The sequence below is a fragment of the Gadus macrocephalus genome, chromosome 9 (assembly GCF_031168955.1).
Source record: "Gadus macrocephalus chromosome 9, ASM3116895v1".
Taxonomy (NCBI): domain Eukaryota; kingdom Metazoa; phylum Chordata; class Actinopteri; order Gadiformes; family Gadidae; genus Gadus; species Gadus macrocephalus.
This window is the reverse complement of record NC_082390.1, coordinates 485,486-505,474: the sequence shown is the minus strand read 5'-3', so window position 1 is coordinate 505,474 and position 19,989 is coordinate 485,486. Positions and strand designations below refer to the sequence as shown.

The following is a 19,989-nucleotide window of genomic DNA, read 5'->3' as shown; positions in this document are numbered from 1 at the left end:
CAGATGGGAGCAGAGTGCTCTGTCAGAGGAGTTAATTCAGCTAATGATCAGGTGGGCGCGGGCGTCTCACGGAGACAGCTTCCCCATTCCCACCCAGCTCCACCATCGCTTCTGGACTCTCGTCTATCGATTCCACCCATTCCCCCGGAGCGGGTCTACCGCAGCCGTCGGCCCACGAGAAAACATTCAATTTGTGTCCGATGCCTGCAGGGGACTGGACACAGGATTATTGTAGAAGGTTATCTTTATTTGTTTTATGTGTGTGTGTGTGTGTGTGTGTGTGTGTGTGTGTGTGTGTGTGTGTGTGTGTGTGTGTGTGTGTGTGTGTGTGTGTGTGTGTGTGTGTGTGTGTGTGTGTGTGTGTGTGTGTGTGTGTGTGTGTGTGTGTGTGTGTGTAAAGGTATCGCTCCCCATACATACCACAACAAGCCGCGTGCTCTCTCTGAAGTTAATCACTTCCTGTTGTTGACTGCACTTCCTCTAAAAAACGACACACACACACACACACACACACACACACACACACACACACACACAGTTTACAAGGCCATAAGGAGAGTTGAGGAGCTTGGCTTTAGGGTGCTTGGGATGTTTTTAATCTATGTTAAACAGGCTACTCCAACCTACTCATTGCTATGCTCAGTTTACTTCAGGGATACCCCTATGATATTAAGTTGTACCAGACAGTGGGGCCTTCGACAGTGTCGAAAACATATGCATACCGTCATAGATCTCACTGCATGAATACTAATATATATACCTCCTCCAAGATGATGGAGCCTGTCTCTCCCCACACAACACATTTGAACACAATTTGACACACCTGTGGACATTTAGTGTTAAACTGCACTCGTATGCTGTTCTCGTTAACCGTCTGTCTGGAGATGGGTTTGTAACATTGACAAACACATTACTTTGCGAAATAGTTAAATGTGATCTCAACAACCTCCTCCTTCAAGACCAAAACATTTGTATTTATTTTTACACAAAACCAATATCCTCTCCCCTATCTTGACCATGTTCATCGATGCTCGGTGCCAACCAACGTGCTGCTTGGCTTCATAATGGATGTAAGAAGCAGTGAGTGAAGAGAGCAGTCGTAATGGTAGCCAGTAACACACCAGCAAATGGTCCGGTTCAATCACAGTTATTAACAAGGCAGGAAGACGACTAGTTTGGACCGTGACATGACTTGAGATTTGGTGTGTTTACGACAGAGAGCTGTTATTAGTATGGCTGCACTGGAACACACACACACACACACACACACACACACACACACACACACACACACACACACACACACACACACACACACACACACACACACACACACACACACACACACACACACACACACACACACACACACACACTGTCGCTGGCCTCCTCTTGCTTCCAGGTAAACAAAGTGTGTGTGTGTGGAGACTGGTTGCACAGGTAAGCTCTGTCCAAACACAAACAGAAGTGGCCTAACGGGACAAAGTACAAAATGCTTAGCAGTGCAAGTTAAACCCGCACTGGTCTCCCCCAACGAGGACGACTGCCACTGCTCAAGCTCAACATGTTTCTGTTCCCCGTCCTCCAGGATCCAGGTAAATAGCATTGTACTCCTCCGCAGCAGGCGTTGGTATGTGTGTATGTCCTCCATGCCTAGCCTAGTGCTCTTCTCTTCCCATGGTGGTTGGAAACGTGTTTAGAGCAGTGGTCTGTGTGGTTGGCAACAGGCCTAGCATGGCAGTGGGAAATGTCTGTCCTATCGTTGCAGTCAGAGCAGTCTTCACTCAGTCGTGTTCATTAACTCATCTATTTATGTCAGCACAGGAGGGGGGGGGGGGGGGAGAGCGCTGGTTTTATCACCAACCACACTGCCTCTTATTTTTTACTGATTATTTATGATTGCAAACCAGGGAAGGGCTCAAACCGTTACCTGGTGCTAAATGTGTTTACAATTCTAAACACACAGCAACTGTGAGGTCTGGAATATGAAGCTACAACTCCAGTGAGAGTCCAGTTAACAGATTACTATACTCGAATTCAACATCTGTGTCGCCCTCTTTCTCTGTCTGTCCTTGTACCTGTGTGTGTGTGTGTGTGTGTGTGTGTGTGTGTGTGTGTGTGTGTGTGTGTGTGTGTGTGTGTGTGTGTGTGTGTGTGTGTGTGTGTGTGTGTGTGTGTGTGTGTGTGTGTGTGTGTGTGTCACCTTTTTGTGCGCACATGTGTCCCTGATTTACATTTAAGAGGGCAGGATAGTACAGTAACTCTGTCGATCCCCAATACCCACAGCCTTGGGGAGAACCCTGTGCCCTTATGTCTGAAATAACCAGTTGTCCTATTCGTCTTCAGAATTCAGTAAATGTACAGTTCATGCTTTGGGCTTAAAGATAATTTTGATGCAACTTAAGGGACACCTCAAACATTTCCCCCAATATGCACGCCATAAAAGGTAAAAGGAGATGTCAAACCTAGTCTTAAAAAGTGTTTAACATCGAGTAGCAAAAAACATTTGTTTAAGAATGTAACATACCAAATCATGTGTCTTTAATAACAGCAGTTTATGTCCAATCGGGCCTGCACCGGTCATCCCTCCCACCATGGCTTACACACCAATGTCTGGCCTGATAGTATATAAGGTCAGAATGTCATTGTGAGGCTTAAGGCTTGCATCTCATCCTAAACATCTCAAATGTAAGTCCTTAACTTAAACATCTATGTTGTAATGGCTCTAGATGACTCTTTCCACCCTAACCTAAACATCTCAAAGGCATGTAGATAAACCAGACGGCGAGAGGACTGGGAGGAGCTGGAGGTGTTTCTGCTAATCCTCCGTTACACCACGTCTGTCTCAGCCCAGTTTCTGCTCCGCAAATCTCCCTTTTCATAATTTGTTTAACTTGGGTCCGAAAAATGGGTCACAAGATCTAATTAATATTTCCTCCAGAATTATTAGAATCATACGCAGACCCAAGGAGATAGACTAAAATGCAGCAGTCAGAAATAGACTGGACTTTTAATGAGATCCATCACCATGGACCAAACCTTATTTAGCAAGGTCCCAGAACGACAATCTAAAGCGGTGGATGGGAGCTGGTGCTTAAGATAGTACTGCTGTCATGTCTCTTTAAATATTAGTATATTGCTCTAGTCTGTAAATATCACGGACCCGTTTTACCCAAGATATCGCTTACTAGACTACATTATTATGGTCAGAAATAAAGACCTGTTTGTTTCTTCTCCAAATAGACTGCTTCCGGCTCTCACAAATTATAGTGTTGTCATGTTCACAGATTCTCCACACATGACAGTGTGGAGTCTTTGGTGTGAGGCCGAGGAGCGGGTATTAGATGAGTTATGTCCAATGTCCAGCTGCATTTCACTGATTAAGGCTCTCATGGATTAGGGCTGTTGTCATGGCTAGGTGATGACACGTGTGTGTGTGTGTGTGTGTGTGTGTGTGTGTGTGTGTGTGTGTGTGTGTGTGTGTGTGTGTGTGTGTGTGTGTGTGTGTGTGTGTGTGTGTGTGTGTGTGTGTGTGTGTGTGCACCATGCTGGGACTTGACACTCACATGACGCATTAGTGATGCTGTTGTCCCTCAAGAACTTATTTTAGCCTCAAAGACAATAATCATTGATGCTCCCAGACTACTCTCTTCAGCCCAAAGTACAGACGCCGTGTATTCCGGTTCATATTCGAAGGTCGATCCCAAAAAGAAATCATGTTGTTTTAAAGGAGCACATGAAACATGGCTGTAGCAGAGGCTGTATTTTATCGCTGGCTTCCTCTGATTCAAATCTATTTCGGACGTGAGAATTGTAAAACAAGCATCTCACCCGACACATTCGTGGGCTTTGGGCTAAGGACACAAGAATCCTCTTGTATTTATTTAATCTCACTGACTAATGAAGGGATATTTATTTTGACATTTAGCAAAAACAAAAGTCTAAAAAACACTTTTTCTATTTGTACTGAGAAGGTTATGTGTCTCGTATGTACATTAACTTGGTTAATTCATGGAAGAATATCATCAGGGCGAGATCAAAAGGTTTTTATTGTTGGTTATTACTATTCATTACTGTAGGTGGTTAATAACGTGTTCTATGTGTATGAACTGTATTATTATTATGTTATTATTATGTTGTATGTATTGGAGACACTTCAGACACATCTGAAAGCCATTAGCCTACACTAGCTAACTAAGCTAGTGGTGCTCAAGTGACAGTTAAGCTGCTTATTGGCCAGCTGGAGATTACCCTAGGAAGCAGGGGTCAAATCCACACACACACACACACACACACACACACACACACACACACACACCCCTCTACACCTTTGTACCGTCACCCTGAACATCATGTATAACCCGGTCCTGTATTGTTGTCCATTACGAAACAGAATACAACGAGGAATCCAATAATAAAAAGGACAATATGAGTCCAGAATGTACCGTAGGCGGACCGTACCGTCAGGTGTCATCAGTTAGATTGCCTGCAGGCTGCAGCGCTGCGTGACCCACTGGGCCAGGGGAGTGAGTTCCTGCTGGCTGGCAGCTACTCCAGTCCTCCATATGTCTGGGGCTCCTTAATCCACTCAGTGAAAACAACGCATCGTCCTCCTCCCGCTGGCAGCGTCTACACGCATGTCCCGAGAACCTACCTGCTCCCTGCAGCCCGCCATAGGGGGGGGTGTGTGTGTGTGTGTGTGTGTGTGTGTGTGTGTGTGTGTGTGTGTGTGTGTGTGTGTGTGTGTGTGTGTGTGTGTGTGTGTGTGTGTGTGTGTGTGTGTGTGTGTGTGTGTGTGTGTGTGTGTGTGTGTGTGTGCAAAAACATGGCTGCGCCAATAAAAGTCTGCCTAATGTGGGACTCAGTTTTCGACTAACTCGATCACTGCTGTGCCTGGGGTTGGGCTGGAAAAATGGGAGAAAGTTGATCAATTCAGATCCTTGATTAAGGATTTGGGAGTCCTCTGCCCTCACTGATGTTTGTGTTGAAGCATGTCGCCTGTGGTGAACTGTGCAACAGTGGTGGCAGGAATCAGAATACAGCTAAAGGTTGCGAGGAATTCAACGGCGTTTCAGCTACACTGAGTGCTTGACTGTTTTTGTGAGTTGGACAGCTGTGCCAGGGATCAAAGCAGTTTTCCAAGGCACAATGAATATTACACATTATTGTTGAATTGTAGCATGGGCATATGAAAACTAACCTTCACAAATCAAAGGAACCATATTAGCCATATAGGTAATCTGTGAGTGATGTGTTTTAGAATGCTCCAGATAAGCCTAAAGAGGTATTCAACTCTTATTCACTGCCCAGTACGAAGTCTGCCAGTCTGCTCAGGCATTCTAACTGCTAAAAGTTTCATGGATTTTGCTATTATGAGATTCCTCTTTTATTCTGCATGTTTGTATCCAACCACTTATTTTTGTGTGTGAGTGTAGGAGGATGTGGGGGTGGGAATGATTGAGAGGGCCTAAGATACTCAATGTTAGTAGAGAGCAGGTACAAGAAGATTGTATACACGATGAAAATACTACTACTGTGTAGAGGACTGGGTGCTGAGCAGAGGAGACAGGGAGCTAAGCGACTACGGGAGGAAAGGGGAACGATAACCGTAGCAGGGTAGAGATTTGCGTTGAACCCAGATATTTGCTGACAGTGTTGGACTTTGATTCTACAGAGTTGTAAAATGGATTCATCCTTAATGGACCTTTTTTATGAATCAGCCAAGACGAACCTGTACTGGCATTTTTTCTCGCACTTTTTAAGGGCCTCATCAATCTTGAACTTTTGAAAATTGTCCAACCATGACGCTCCCTTTGGACTGAAGAGGCAAAGAGAGGGCACTCACCCCTGCAGGGAGGCCCGATGGGAAGGCAACCACTTTGAAGTTTTAAGGCGGAAAACGGAAGTTGTTGATTGATGCTGTATCAGTTTCTGTGTGTCTGTGTGTGTGCATGGTGTCTTGTCTCTGTACTTTGTTCCCTTTAAGGGAATATATGCAAATAGTGTCGCAAGAGCTGTGTATTGAACCTAGAAAGAATAATATATATATAGTATATTGTTGGAATCTACTTGTAAAACACAAGTTTCTCTTTCAACCCTTCTAGACCAAGTTGGTTTTGTTTTACTGCTTCCAACAGTTCCCTAAATTTTATATTACTGTGCAATATGTATAATGTTTCCTGCACATTATGCAACCATATAATGTGTAGGGAAACCAGTGTGTTTGTGTAGGAGGGTATTTAGTACATTTAGCCCTAGAATTTGTTTACTAATCTGTAGGCAGGAGTTCATGGGTTCTAATCCCAGCCAGAGCAAGACATCAGGGTTTCAAGACAAATGTAAATGAGTGACTGTGCAGGAACGGATTGGTGCAGGACAAGTTTTGTATTATTCACACATTTTTGTGTCCCAGACAGATAAAGCCAGTCCTTTGTGCTGCTCCATGCGGTGGTCCTTGTTTCCAATGAAAGCTGCCATTCTGTCCTGTCCCTGGTCTCCACAGATAACAGGACATGATTGGTGCTATCAGCTGCAGCTATTCACACAAAAGCGCTGCGAGCAGGAGCTGCAGAGCGGCGCTGCATACGAGCAGAGGAGGGGTTTGAGCGTTGAGGAGCCCAGTAGAGGAAGGCCTGTTGGGTTGGCCTTTAAAACCGTCATGCAGGCAATAATGGTATAAAAGGGTCACTTCCTTAGATGATTAAAGCCAAAAAAGTTAAACTCCACGCCGTAAAGGAATACAATCGGGTTAGAATGGTAAAGCAACTTTCCTATAACACACACCCACTACTTCTGGAGTTTTAAGTATCTTTAAACGTAGAGGTAGATTGGAATGGTATATTGCCAAACATATCACAATCCTAATATCTATGAAATGACAACATATCGATAGTCACTATCATAATATCTATGAAAGTGAGAATATCCACACCATGGATATATATACTATATATCCATGGTGTGCTGTGCAGGCCTGCCCCCCAGAGGTGGCCTGTTCAGGAGGAGACAGACTGGTGTCCCTGCTCTCCCAGCGCTGGCTGAAGGGATCAGAGCCGGTACTCACATCACACCCTCCTCCAGGCTCCCTCGGCTCCTCTCAGCCTCGGGGGCTTTCTCAGGGCGTCTCCCCGTGCGTGGGTCGATCTTGCATTGCTTTTGATTTTGTTCTTCGCATAAATCCTGTTTAGATTTCCCTTTGCCTAATCCATTCAAACTGAGTGACAACATAGACTTAAGCTCATTGCAGCTACATGGGAGATGTAGTCTTCCCTTTCACACGCACACAATTCATTGGATGAATTTCACAAACGTGTGTGATGGCGGCGGGCCCTTTAGGCCTTCTTGTACTCCTCATGTTGATTACATCAGGGTGTTCAATCATATGCCAAATGGATTTAATCTACGAGGAACGTTTTTGCCACTTTCAGTTTTCGATATTAACGTAAAGAAAAACGTTACGTTTGTAACCTCTTTGCCCAAAGAACGAGGCTAGCCCAGGAAATGATACAAGGCTTGCATGGGTTACAACTTTACACGACATATATACATACATTATTTTATTATCATATCGATTTTTTTATTGTTATTTTTTAACTGTTGCAATGCCGAGGAGCCCAAAAAAACTTCGAGTCACTTTGGGTATTTTTCATTTAATAACATAACATTGTAATACTGTTTTACATCTGTTTTATAACTAACACCTAATTTGCCATGTCTGTCTTAAAGACATTTGTAATCTAAAAGAGACTTGTCTGTCAAATACGATGAAAAGACGTTAGACTCTCTTTACACCTTTTAAAAGGAGCTACACCTCTGGAACTGTAAATCGTTTTAGTATAGATGTATGTTGATTCATTTAAGGCTTTTTTGCATACCCACCTGACTACAATGATGTCCATTTTATTAATACATCTACGACTCCCATCCCCCGCTGTCTACCTCCCAGCCTATCTATGTAAAGTATAAGGAAGAATGCAGTAGTTCCACCCTCTGCTCAGCCCCTTGCGATCCTTTACGCCTTCACTTACTCCAGAAAGACCATAAACTCTATGATAGCACTCATCCTGCACTGAGATAGGCATTCTGTCCTTTTGTACATCCTATGCTGGTGATGAGACACGCTTTCCACTGAGGAATTGGATCTTCTTACATAGTTGGCATTCTATTACATTCGTATATCAAAGCATTTGGACATTTCTTGGTAGCATATCAAAGCCAGGGAAACTCCTTACCTGCATTCCACACATGCCATACCACAGCTTGTATTTTACCAGTGCCCTTCATCTTTCACTTGCTGAAGATTACCAGTTCTACGGGTATACTGGTCTGTTCACAGTAAGGATTAAAAAGGGGATTGCATGTATTCAAATAAGTTGGTGTTTTCTACTAAATAGGCCAGACAGAAAGGGAGGAGACATAACAAGACATAAAAGAAACTGTTAAACTTAACTGGAAAAGTAGGAAACCCAGCGGGAGCACGGTTGGGGCCCATTGTCTTAGTTTGTTTTACTTGAAACGGTTTTATTTCCTGTCCTGTCTCCTTCTAATTCCCTTTCCCTTTAGAAATATTCTCTAGTCTCCAACCGCCCCTGTCTCTCTCTGTCTGTCTCTGTCTCCATGGCGCTGCTTACTCATTATTTGGCGTCTCAACAATCATTCCACATTGCTCCTCTGAACTAATAGCTAAATTAAAAGGAATTGTTCTTCAAATCCCCATGCTCTTGCCAAGTCTTTTGAAGTACAACCTACTGACCTAGCCTATCCAGTGTGTGTGTGTGTGTGTGTGTGTGTGTGTGTGTGTGTGTGTGTGTGTGTGTGTGTGTGTGTGTGTGTGTGTGTGTGTGTGTGTGTGTGTGTGTGTGTGTGTGTGTGTGTGTGTGTGTGTGTGTGTGTGTGTGTGTTGCAGGGGGGGCCTTGAGTGAGGGAGGGGCAGGAAAGGGCCGTGATGTCAGCGAGGAAGAGGAGAGAAGAGGAAGGGGGGCGGCGGGTGGGGGGGTGGGTTAGGCCTTCATATCCTCCTCCTCCTCCTCCTCCTCCTCCTCCTCCTCCTCCTCCTCCTCCTCCTCCTCCTCCTCCTCCTCCTCCTCCTCCTCTCCTTCAGGCCCTCCGTCCTCCTTCTCCTCATTTCCTCTCGCTCAGCCTGTAGGTCCTAGACAGAGGGGGAGACAGGGAGACAGAGAGGGAGACAGAGGGGGAGACAGAGAGACAGAGGGGGAGACAGAGAGACAGAGGGGGAGACAGAGGGGGAGACAGGGAGACAGAGAGGGAGACAGAGGGGGAGACAGAGAGGGAGACAGAGGGGGAGACAGAGAGACAGAGGGGGAGACAGAGAGGGAGAGAGAGGGAGAGAGAGAGAGAGAGAGAGAGAGAGAGAGAGAGAGAGAGAGAGAGAGAGAGAGAGAGAGGCAGGCTAGTGGTCATAGACGGCCCTCACAAATAAACAAGTGAGGTCGTTGCAAAGGAAGTGTGGAAGAGGAACGAGGAGGGAGGACAGATCTTCACGACCGCAGGACAAGGAACTGAGAGGGAGTGGGCACGAGAGAGAGAGAGAGGAAGTGGTGCGCCACAGAGACGCAAAGTAAACTACACCGAGTCTTGGGAGAAACGGCTGATTTCCCAGAATTCCTCGTGTCCCTCTGCCCGGCTAACATCCTCTGTGAAGAGGGACCTAAACAAGTCATCGGTGTTGTTGTTGCGCTGTGGACTTGTCAGTGTCCGGACAGACCATGTACACTGGATATGGAGGTATTTATATTTTTCAGCTTTTGCTTACATCTGCTGTAACCAGTTTAGCAGTGCGGGGAGAATAGCAAAGTAAATCAAGTGTGTTTATTTGTGTGTGTGTGTGTGTGTGTGTGTGTGTGTGTGTGTAGGAGTTCCACTATGCAGCTGCAAGTTGAAACTAATGCGATAAAGTTTCGCCAATCTGAATCATTGGGAAAGTGGTTTCTTAATGATCCTGGTTTTGAGCTCATTTTAAGGCTTTGATGTCATTAAGTAATTTTACCATATCCATCAATTAACAGATTATTAAAACTCTTAGTATGAATATTATTAAAACAAAATTACTGAATTACTTTTTATTAATAAAATAATAACTTGACATATTGTGTAGAAGTCAACGCTTTTCAAAATCTCTCCTGAAGAGCATTTACCGCCATTGCATACTTGATTACCCTACCTATCGCTAATGTTTTCTTTAATATAAAGTCTTTTATGGTAAAAAAAATAGGTACTTATTCTTGGCTGTTTGATGCATCATAGATAGTGACAGCGGTATAACTTGGTAGAATGAAACTAGAGTTTTACAGTGAAGTCGAGGCTATCTTTGGCTCTGAGGTGTGGGGCCGTAGGCTGAAGGGGGCTCTTCCTGGCCCGGCCCCCTTCCCCACTTCCTCATCCTCAGGCCAGCGCTGGTAGAGGGACGGGCCCTGATGCTCTTATATCCTGTAAAGGATTATATTATATAAACACAAATGGTATGCAACGCACAACCAACAAACACAAAGATTTATTATCTTGACATTGTGTAGTACAGTGTATATTCTGTACAAGGCCTTAGTACTCAGTGTTATACCATTGTGTCAATGAAGTACAGTAATATAGTACATTGAAGACATGCATACATGTTGGAGTGCCGTGCCGAGGGGCCTTATTTCATCAAGAGGTCCGCCTGTAGCCATAGGACTGCTGTCCGCCTGTAGCCATGGGACTGCTGTCCGCCTGTAGCCATGGGACTGCTGTCCCTGTAGCCATAGGACTGCTGTCCGCCTGTAGCCATGGGACTGCTGTCCGCCTGTAGCCATGGGACTGCTGTCCCTGTAGCCATGGGACTGCTGTCCCTGTAGCCATGGGACTGCTGTCCCTGTAGCCATGGGACTGCTGTCCCTGTAGCCATGGGACTGCTGTCCCTGTAGCCATGGGACTGCTGTCCCTGTAGCCAGGGGACTGCTGTCCCTGTAGCCATGGGACTGCTGTCCCTGTAGCCATGGGACTGCTGTCCGCCTGTAGCCATGGGACTGCTGTCCCTGTAGCCATAGGACTGCTGTCCCTGTAGCCAGGGGACTGCTGTCCCTGTAGCCATGGGACTGCTGTCCCTGTAGCCATGGGACTGCTGTCCCTGTAGCCATGGGACTGCTGTCCCTGTAGCCAGGGGACTGCTGTCCGCCTGTAGCCAGGGGACTGATGTCCGCCTGTAGCCAGGGGACTGCTGTCCGCCTGTAGCCAGGGGACTGCTGTCCGCCTGTAGCCAGGGGACTGCTGTCCCTGTAGCCATAGGACTGCTGTCCCTGTAGCCAGGGGACTGCTGTCCCTGTAGCCATGGGACTGCTGTCCCTGTAGCCATGGGACTGCTGTCCCTGTAGCCATGGGACTGCTGTCCCTGTAGCCAGGGGACTGCTGTCCGCCTGTAGCCAGGGGACTGCTGTCCGCCTGTAGCCAGGGGACTGCTGTCCGCCTGTAGCCAGGGGACTGCTGTCCGCCTGTAGCCAGGGGACTGCTGTCCCTGTAGCCATGGGACTGCTGTCCCTGTAGCCATGGGACTGCTGTCCCTGTAGCCAGGGGACTGCTGTCCGCTTGTAGCCAGGGGACTGCTGTCCGCCTGTAGCCATGGGACTGCTGTCCGCCTGTAGCCATGGGACTGCTGTCCGCCTGTAGCCATGGGACTGCTGTCCCTGTAGCCATGGGACTGCTGTCTGCCTGTAGCCATGGGACTGCTGTCCCTGTAGCCAGGGGACTGCTGTCCCTGTAGCCATGGGACTGCTGTCCGCCTGTAGCCATGGGACTGCTGTCCGCCTGTAGCCATGGGACTGCTGTCCCTGTAGCCATGGGACTGCTGTCCGCCTGTAGCCATGGGACTGCTGTCCGCCTGTAGCCATGGGACTGCTGTCCCTGTAGCCATGGGACTGCTGTCCCTGTAGCCATGGGACTGCTGTCCCTGTAGCCATAGGACTGCTGTCCCTGTAGCCAGGGGACTGCTGTCCCTGTAGCCAGGGGACTGCTGTCCCTGTAGCCAGGGGACTGCTGTCCGCCTGTAGCCATGGGACTGCTGTCCCTGTAGCCATGGGACTGCTGTCCGCCTGTAGCCATGGGACTGCTGTCCGCCTGTAGCCATGGGACTGCTGTCCGCCTGTTGCCATGCCGGGGGACTGCTGTCCTGTAACAGCTCTAGCCATGGAACTATATTAATGCTGCAATGTCAGATTATGGGTGCAAGTAATTGTGATGGTTTAATGCAAAGGATATTTGATTATATTGATTTAACATGCATCACATTAGGTTCCATCTTGTCAATGTTTGATATGTCCTTTCTATTTCACTTTATGGCTGCTATGGGATGTCTAATAGCTCCCATAATGACTTATTCCGATGGTCGAATGAGGTTGCTACTGGGGTTGATACTCTTTTGCTACGTGTGGATTTTGGCCAAATTGACTCACATACTTTTCTTGGGTTGCAGATGAATCATTTTCACTATAGCACGTTAGTTGTGTAATACTCACTACCGTATATGTAATCCTCAGTGTAGTACTCTTTTCGATCCTGTTTGCACCACACAATGGCTTAGCAGAGAACTACAACAACACCTGGAACTGGGTGACACTGTGTGTGTGTGTGTGTGTGTGTGTGTGTGTGTGTGTGTGTGTGTGTGTGTGTGTGTGTGTGTGTGTGTGTGTGTGTGTGTGTGTGTGTGTGTGTGTGTGTGTGTGTGTGCCTCACTTTATGCAGGGCTTTGTGTTCTAGAACGGTCCTAGGGTGACCAGCGAGCGGTTGCACAATAGACAGGGTGGAGCCCACCTGCCACACACTGGCCCTGGACCCTATGGACGGTTAGGGGAGACATACCATCAATGTGGTTAGAACCTGGGTGACATCAGGGGACGGCCTGGTCTGAATCCTTTGTGGTAAACAAGTGGACGCGTTAACGGGACGGTGGGACTCTACCAACACAACGTACCGACGAGGACGAGGAAGGAGAGGGCAGCTTGGCTGCCAGGGACTGTGAGCGACGCGGATGGGGCCGGGGTAGAAAGGAAACCAATGTTAGAAGAGCAGTTGGTGAGAGAGGGAGAGGGAAAAGAAGTGGAAACAGAGAGAGAGAGAGATGTGGGGATGTGTAGACTTTGTGTGACCTGTCTAAGGACTCCCCGCAAGGAGTCCTTAGAGTGTGTGTGTGTGTGTGTGTGTGTGTGTGTGTGTGTGTGTGTGTGTGTGTGTGTGTGTGTGTGTGTGTGTGTGTGTGTGTGTGTGTGTGTGTGTGTGTGTGTGTGTGATGACATTGTGCATTTGCTGTGATATTCTCAATTCTCAATTCAACGGACCATTGGCGAGTTTGAAATTGTTGTGCTTAGTGTTAAGATAGGTTTCGATAACAAACCTTGCTAACCCTCTTTTGTTATTTTTTTCGCTGAGCTTATAACATTGTTTAACATCTCAAGACCATTTTTCTTTCCATTTCCTGACAGGAAACGTATTTCCTGTCAGGAGAACCAATAGCATGTGACTTCCTGGCGGATTCAAGTGTTTCCTGTGGTGTGTGTAGGATGGATGTGGGAGGGGTGGTGGAGATGGGGTCATAGCAGCGGTTTTGAAGTGCTAACTATTTAAAGAAGGCCGGCTGTTTTGGGCCCAGATGAGTGCTTGGTTATAGCTGTCAGACTGTTAGACCAGAATCTACAAACTGCTCACGGGTTCTTTTTGGCTATGGTGGTTATTTTGTGGTTCTTTTTATTAGATGCAGCTGAATACGCAGCGAACTGTAACCACATTACTTAACGATGTGCTGTAAAAGCATTACCAAACCTTACGTTGTCTTTGACTTTTAGGCATCGTAATTACATCATTCCCATCACTTACAAAATGTTTGCTTTTAGAACTCTGTTGCTGATGATATGGAATAATATTTCTGTCCCTTAGTAATCTGCGTTGGTATATAATGTCCATCATACCGTTGCTACGGTACGTGGCCACATGCAGTAGGGTAAAGTATCGCAAATAGAATAGATAGTTTTCTGAGTCGTTATTCTTTAACTCTGACATCATAAGACCTCAACACTGTAGGGCTCCGACTAGCAATTATGTTTTTCAGGTGGGTTGATGAATAAATAGTCGATATTGTTCCACTGACTATATTTATTTTGAACATAGTCAGCGGTAGTAAACGTGTGTGTGTGTGTGTGTGTGTGTGTGTGTGTGTGTGTGTGTGTGTGTGTGTGTGTGTGTGTGTGTGTGTGTGTGTGTGTGTGTGTGTGTGTGTGTGTGTGTGTGTGTGTGTGTGTGTGTGTGAGAAAGACAGAGAGTGTGACTCTAGTGGAAAGTCAATAATTCATTCTAGTGCAAACTCAGCCTTCCGCTGCACTATTGTCCCGTGACGAACCCCCCCATCCCGTGACGAACCCCCCCATCCATTTAATTTTCTCTCCCGAGCTATTGACGCTCTTGATGTGAGTGTAAAACAAATCGATGTCCCGTTAAAAGAATCTGAAGAAAGGCTGTCCTTTGTAATATTAAAAGTCTTAATCCCAGCCTAGTATCACATAAGTGCTCACTGTTTTTGTGAAGTTTGACTCAAGACCCCCCGCACCCAGCCCTAGACGGTGGTGCTGTGGCGTTAACATGAAGCTGGTCACATGCTTTGTCTCAGGTTCCCCTCGCCCTTCAGAGGGCGAGGGGCGTTGGTGTGATATAGTGTGGGTACAGGAGGCCCTTTGAGGCTCTCACTGGGATGTACGGCCTCTAGCGAAAATCAACTGCACTACTTTTCTTGACTATTGAGGACACTTGATATTAGTCGTATATCCACCATTGTGATACAAATTAGTTCATTAAAAAACAACAAAGAGCATCCAGGCAGGTCATTAGTTCTGAAAGGGAAGTGTGGAAGAACATGTTGATCCACAGTCTAGCGTTGGAAGCAGCTGTATTCGCCGACACCTGTCAGCAGGCGATGTTCATGAATAGTTCTGTGGACAGCAGGGGTTTGATGGTAAAGATAGGAAGCATGTGTCACCTTGCGGAGCATCACCAAGATGTAATAAAGTAACACATAAAGGAAAAACAAATAGGCCAGTCAGGGGTAGATGAGTACTGTGTACATAATCTGAGAGAGAGAGGGGAGAGAGACAGAGTGTGGGTATGATTGTCTCAAACTGTTTTCTCTTGGCTGCTTCCCCAGAAATTAGGGTCCATTTAATAGGGTCTTTGTGTGGATGTGTCATCGCTTTAACACACACACGCGTGCGCACGCACACACGCGCACACGTGTGCGCACGCACACAAATTCATTGCTGGTGATTGAGATGAATTAGGCTAGTAGTATTCACAGTTGCAGTGGGGACAGTTTAAAAAAAATCATTCCTATTTAACGACCTTGATAAATTCAAGTCTTGTTTCTAAGAAAGATACTTTCTTGTGTGTGGTTCCGATTTCCAAACCAATTAGCATTCGATGTGCGGTGGTGATGGGGGCATCATTCCGTGGTAGTCCAATGCTCTCAATCCTTTTAAGTACTTCATGTGAGGTCAAAACTGTCTCCCTGTCTACAGTCTAGTCAAAGTGGTTTGGTTGGTCTGAGTTACGTCCATCACTCTGTATTCTTGTCGTCCAGCGGTCAGTCCTCTAAACATCTGGGTAAAGACGTCCACATGTGACGTCTCAGAGGGTCCGATTCAACCCGCTCATTGTAATGGGGTGTAAGGCTTCTGCCTCTTAGTTCTTAAAGTGAGGCACATGTTTAAAAGGGGTAAGTAAACCCCGTTTTCGCAGGATTACCACATCCAGGTTTCGAAATTTGCTATCCAAGCTGTTGACAGACGTAAAGGTTTTAGAAAAACTCACATTGGGTTCCATAGGAGCCAGTGGGGGGGGGGCGGGGGGGCGGGGCCTTAGGCACTGTCACTCCCTATTGGGCAGGGGGAGCAGCCAATAGGCAGCAACCACTACCACTCTGGAGAAGCTTTGTAGTCGGAAATAGCGAACTTCTAGAATTTACATAGAATTTTCCCCGCTGAACGTTATATATTTTACCACAAAATATCACCCTGTGAGACACAAACTAAGCTGTTTTTCACCGGGATTTGGTTTTTACCCGCTCTTTAAAGCATCGCTCCTTTGTGTGTGCGTGACGTGGACTGACGTTTGTGTGCTGTGTGTCGCCGTGTGTCCTTCAGGAAGTCCGTCCCGCGCGGTGTCGACCATGTCCCTCTCAGCACGCCCGTCCAGACGGGTCCTCAACAGGTCCATCACTAGGAGCCAGAGCTTCGCCGGAGTCAACACCTACGACAAGGCCTACAGGTACACACACACACACACACACACACACACACACACACACACACACACACACACACACACACACACACACACACACACACACACACACACACACACACACACACACACACACACACACACACACACACACGTGCGCAATGGAGCTTTCGCCTTCTGAACTTGTGAATAGTCCACGACCTCTTTCCTGTAAAAAGGATGATGTGAGCGGGAACTCTCAGGGAAACAACGTTGACCTGGAGACGGTTGCCATCCACACTAACAGGAGCGCTTCCTGTTGTTATCTCCAGGAACCTATCGGTGTTCACCGCTCCGGGTCTCAGCAGGAAGACGAGCCGGGCCAGCAGAATGTTCAACATGACCACCAAGTCCAACACGCCGCCCAAAGTCCCCCAGCCAGAGAGACTGGACGAGGTCTACGAGGCCCTGAAGAAAGGCCTACAGTAAGACACACACACACACACACACACACACACACACACACACACACACACACACACACACACACACACACACACACACACACACACACACACACACACACACACACACACACACACACACACACACACACAGAGAGAGAGCTCTTAAAGGAAGGTGTGTGTATCAGGTCCTATCTTCAGGTCCACCAGGTAGAACTGGACAGCCTCAGCCGACAGATGAAGGAATCCAAGCGGAACTCTCGACTGGTAGGTCACGCATTCTAACAATCCCTCTCCCTGTAGTTTGGCTCCATTTTCAGGTCACTCTTGTCCTTCCTCACCAGAACTGATAGACTGGTTGGTCATTGGGCAATATGTATAGGATCTGCAATCACATGCCAGAGTGTTGATGGGAAGATTACACGCAAATGTATGAACTGCCACAACTCCTGCAATAAGAAGACTATAGACATTTATTGTACAAAAAATGAACTGTTCTTGATGCGTCTTACTTAATTATGCAAGCAATTGTTATTAGCTTAACCAATGTCCCAATTGTCATGTGGTATAACTGCAGAAAAAATATTAAATGGGTATTACAATGGAGTTGGTTGGTTTTAGACCCGTTTTAAAGCATATAGAAACCTGTGACAGTTGTGTTGGATAATACCCGTGTACTAGTGTCCTTGGTGAGAGATGCTGATGACTGTTTCCTCTCTTGATTCAGGGCTTCCTTTATGAACTGGACAAGGTGAGTGGCAAGGCCGAGTAGCACTAAAATGCCAGGGCAAATGATGAGCAAATAATAGATTCTGTTGAAAAATGTATAATGTTCATCATTCTGAAGCTAATTTGCATATTCATTTTTGAATCTCTTTCCGCTCCGACAGCAAGTGAAGGTGAACGAGAGGTTCATCAGAAGACTGGAGTTCCATCTCAGTAAGGTACGCCTCTTGCTCTGGGTTCGACCAATGAGTACAGTCCTAGACAGTCACAATGGAATGGAAGTTGATAAACTACTACTTGCAGAGCCCATGATCTACCGTCAACATTATGATGTGTCAGATTATCAATAGCAGGACAAGTACTGCGTTTGAAGAAGGTCCAAAACAAAAAACAATATCTGTATTTTATTTTTTAATTTAGAAAGATGATGCAGACAGAGATGTGCCAATCCCCCGGTTCTTTCTTGAACAAATAAGATATTTTCTCCACGATTATTCCATGTCTGTGTAGTGTATGTATGGCTGAATAGACGTGTACTGTCAGCACAAACCACTCTGGTAATGTCACCGGTTGTGTGCAAACCCATGATGGCCGAAAAAAGGATTTCTTCAATGTTTACATGTATCTGGCTGGGGCAACGCATCACAGGAGAGAGTGAGCATAGGAACTACTTTGAATTCCTATTTAGTTTCAGTTTGAAAATGATCCACACAAAGTGTAAACAAATATGAGCTGGCTCAAAGCTTTAATGAGCCAATCAAAGCAGGCAGCAACACAGGGTGTTGTGAGTGAATCCAGATGCTTCTGCCGTGGTAGTTGAGCAGTAAACAAGGTCGGTAGTCTTTTAACTCTGCGTCCTTTCTTGGTGTTCTAATTCCCCCCTCGCCCCCTCTCTGACCACCGCAGTTTGTGTATTTGTTAAATAATAGATGCCATATGCATCTTTTTTGTTATGGTCATAGTTCGTTGCATACAATTGCATGTACATGCATGACTCAGTGTCGTTGGTGTCATCAAATAACTTTGCCAGGGGGGGAAATAAGAAGTCGAGCATGCATGAAAGCTCAGCAAAACGTGTGTGTGTGTGTGTGTGTGTGTGTGTGTGTGTGTGTGTGTGTGTGTGTGTGTGTGTGTGTGTGTGTGTGTGTGTGTGTGTGTGTGTGTGTGTGTGTGTGTGTGTGTGTGTGTGTGTGTGTGTGTGTGTGTGTGCGTGCATTGCAGGTTTACTACTTTTACCTGTACTGAAGATGCATTTTATGTCCCAACGATCTTTGTCTCACCTTTAACTTAATTACGAATTAACTAGCTCATGCACATGCTCCAGGGTGTGTGGGAATGATACCATTCCTTCAGATGTTCCTTGTCCCCTGGCACAACCTTCCAAGATTAGTTTCTACATAAAAAAATAAAAGACGGAGGCAGTGAGCTGAGCCTCAGACTCCCACAGCAGGCCCACAGCTGGCAGCGGGAGGGAAGACTATAAATACTCTCCTGCGCTGTCGCTGTCGCTGCCTGAAATTACAGAGCCCCTCGTGAACCGCACATCAGAAGCAGGGGCCCCGAGGAGCCTCTGGAGCTCGGGGCCGGGCCTCCAACGCCGCTCTGTCTGCAGGCAGACCCGGGCTCTTTTATGGGGGAGAAATTCCTCAGCCTTAAGTTCTTCTTAACTTGTAAAGTCAACCAGAGGATCAATAGATTTATTATTTTGAATGCGGCGCATTCATACACCCCACGCCACATAAAGAACAGGGTTATGTTCTCTAAGTGGTGTTCAGGGTTATGATTTGGCCGCTTGGCGATCAATTCGGTTGCGCCGAAGTTCGACCTGTATGACCTCAAAACGAGCGGATGTTCATGTTTTCTTTCCTGCGCTCCCTCCCTCTCCTCCGCCGGGCTGAAGATAGAGGAGCTGTACGAGGCATACTGCCGGCAGCGCAGGCTCCGGGACGGGGCGGAGAAGATGGTGAAGGCCTACACCGCCTCGTCCAGCAGCAAGGAGGCGCGGGAGAGCCTGTCGGAGGCCAACAAGAGCTACAAGGAGTACACCGAGGTAAGAGGGGGAGATCCTGATCAGCATCATCATCATCAGCATTATGTATGTGAGGACCTCTGAAACTAGGCCCTTAATTAATTATATATATATATTAGTGCTATCAGTTAAACGCGTTATTAACGGCGTTAACGCAAACCAAATTTAACTGCGTTAATGTTTTTATCGCGCGATTAACGGAATTATTATTATTATTATTTTTTTTTTTTTTCTTTGCCTCAAAACAAAGAAGCAGTAGCCTGACTGCTATGTTCAAGGCAGTATGTTTGTATGTTCATCGTTTAATTGCACTATAGGCTTTTTTTTTTGTATCGTCCTGTTTTGATCAGTATGCCAATGTTGTTATCAATAAAAAAACATTTGCACAAGGCATGCGGATGCACTTCTCCATGTTGATAAGAGCATTAAAATGAGAACAATTAATGGGACAAAGAAATCAAGGGGTATTTAGCATAGAAAAAAGATTTGCGTTCAATCGCGATTACTCGCGATTTATCGTGAGTT

General features: G+C 46.4%; 1 protein-coding gene across 1 annotated transcript in view; it reads left to right on the top strand.

Moving 5' to 3' along the window:
• The first annotated feature begins 1,317 nt into the window (after positions 1 to 1,317).
• Positions 1,318 to 19,989, top strand: part of LOC132463959 (rho family-interacting cell polarization regulator 1-like) — a 32,692-nt gene continuing 14,020 nt past the window's right edge. Inside the window, 7 exon segments of the mRNA XM_060060093.1 lie at positions 1,318 to 1,595; positions 16,167 to 16,290; positions 16,578 to 16,730; positions 16,898 to 16,976; positions 17,437 to 17,460; positions 17,600 to 17,653; positions 19,336 to 19,485. Coding sequence (XP_059916076.1) covers positions 1,565 to 1,595; positions 16,167 to 16,290; positions 16,578 to 16,730; positions 16,898 to 16,976; positions 17,437 to 17,460; positions 17,600 to 17,653; positions 19,336 to 19,485 — 615 coding nt within the window. The 5' untranslated portion in view covers positions 1,318 to 1,564.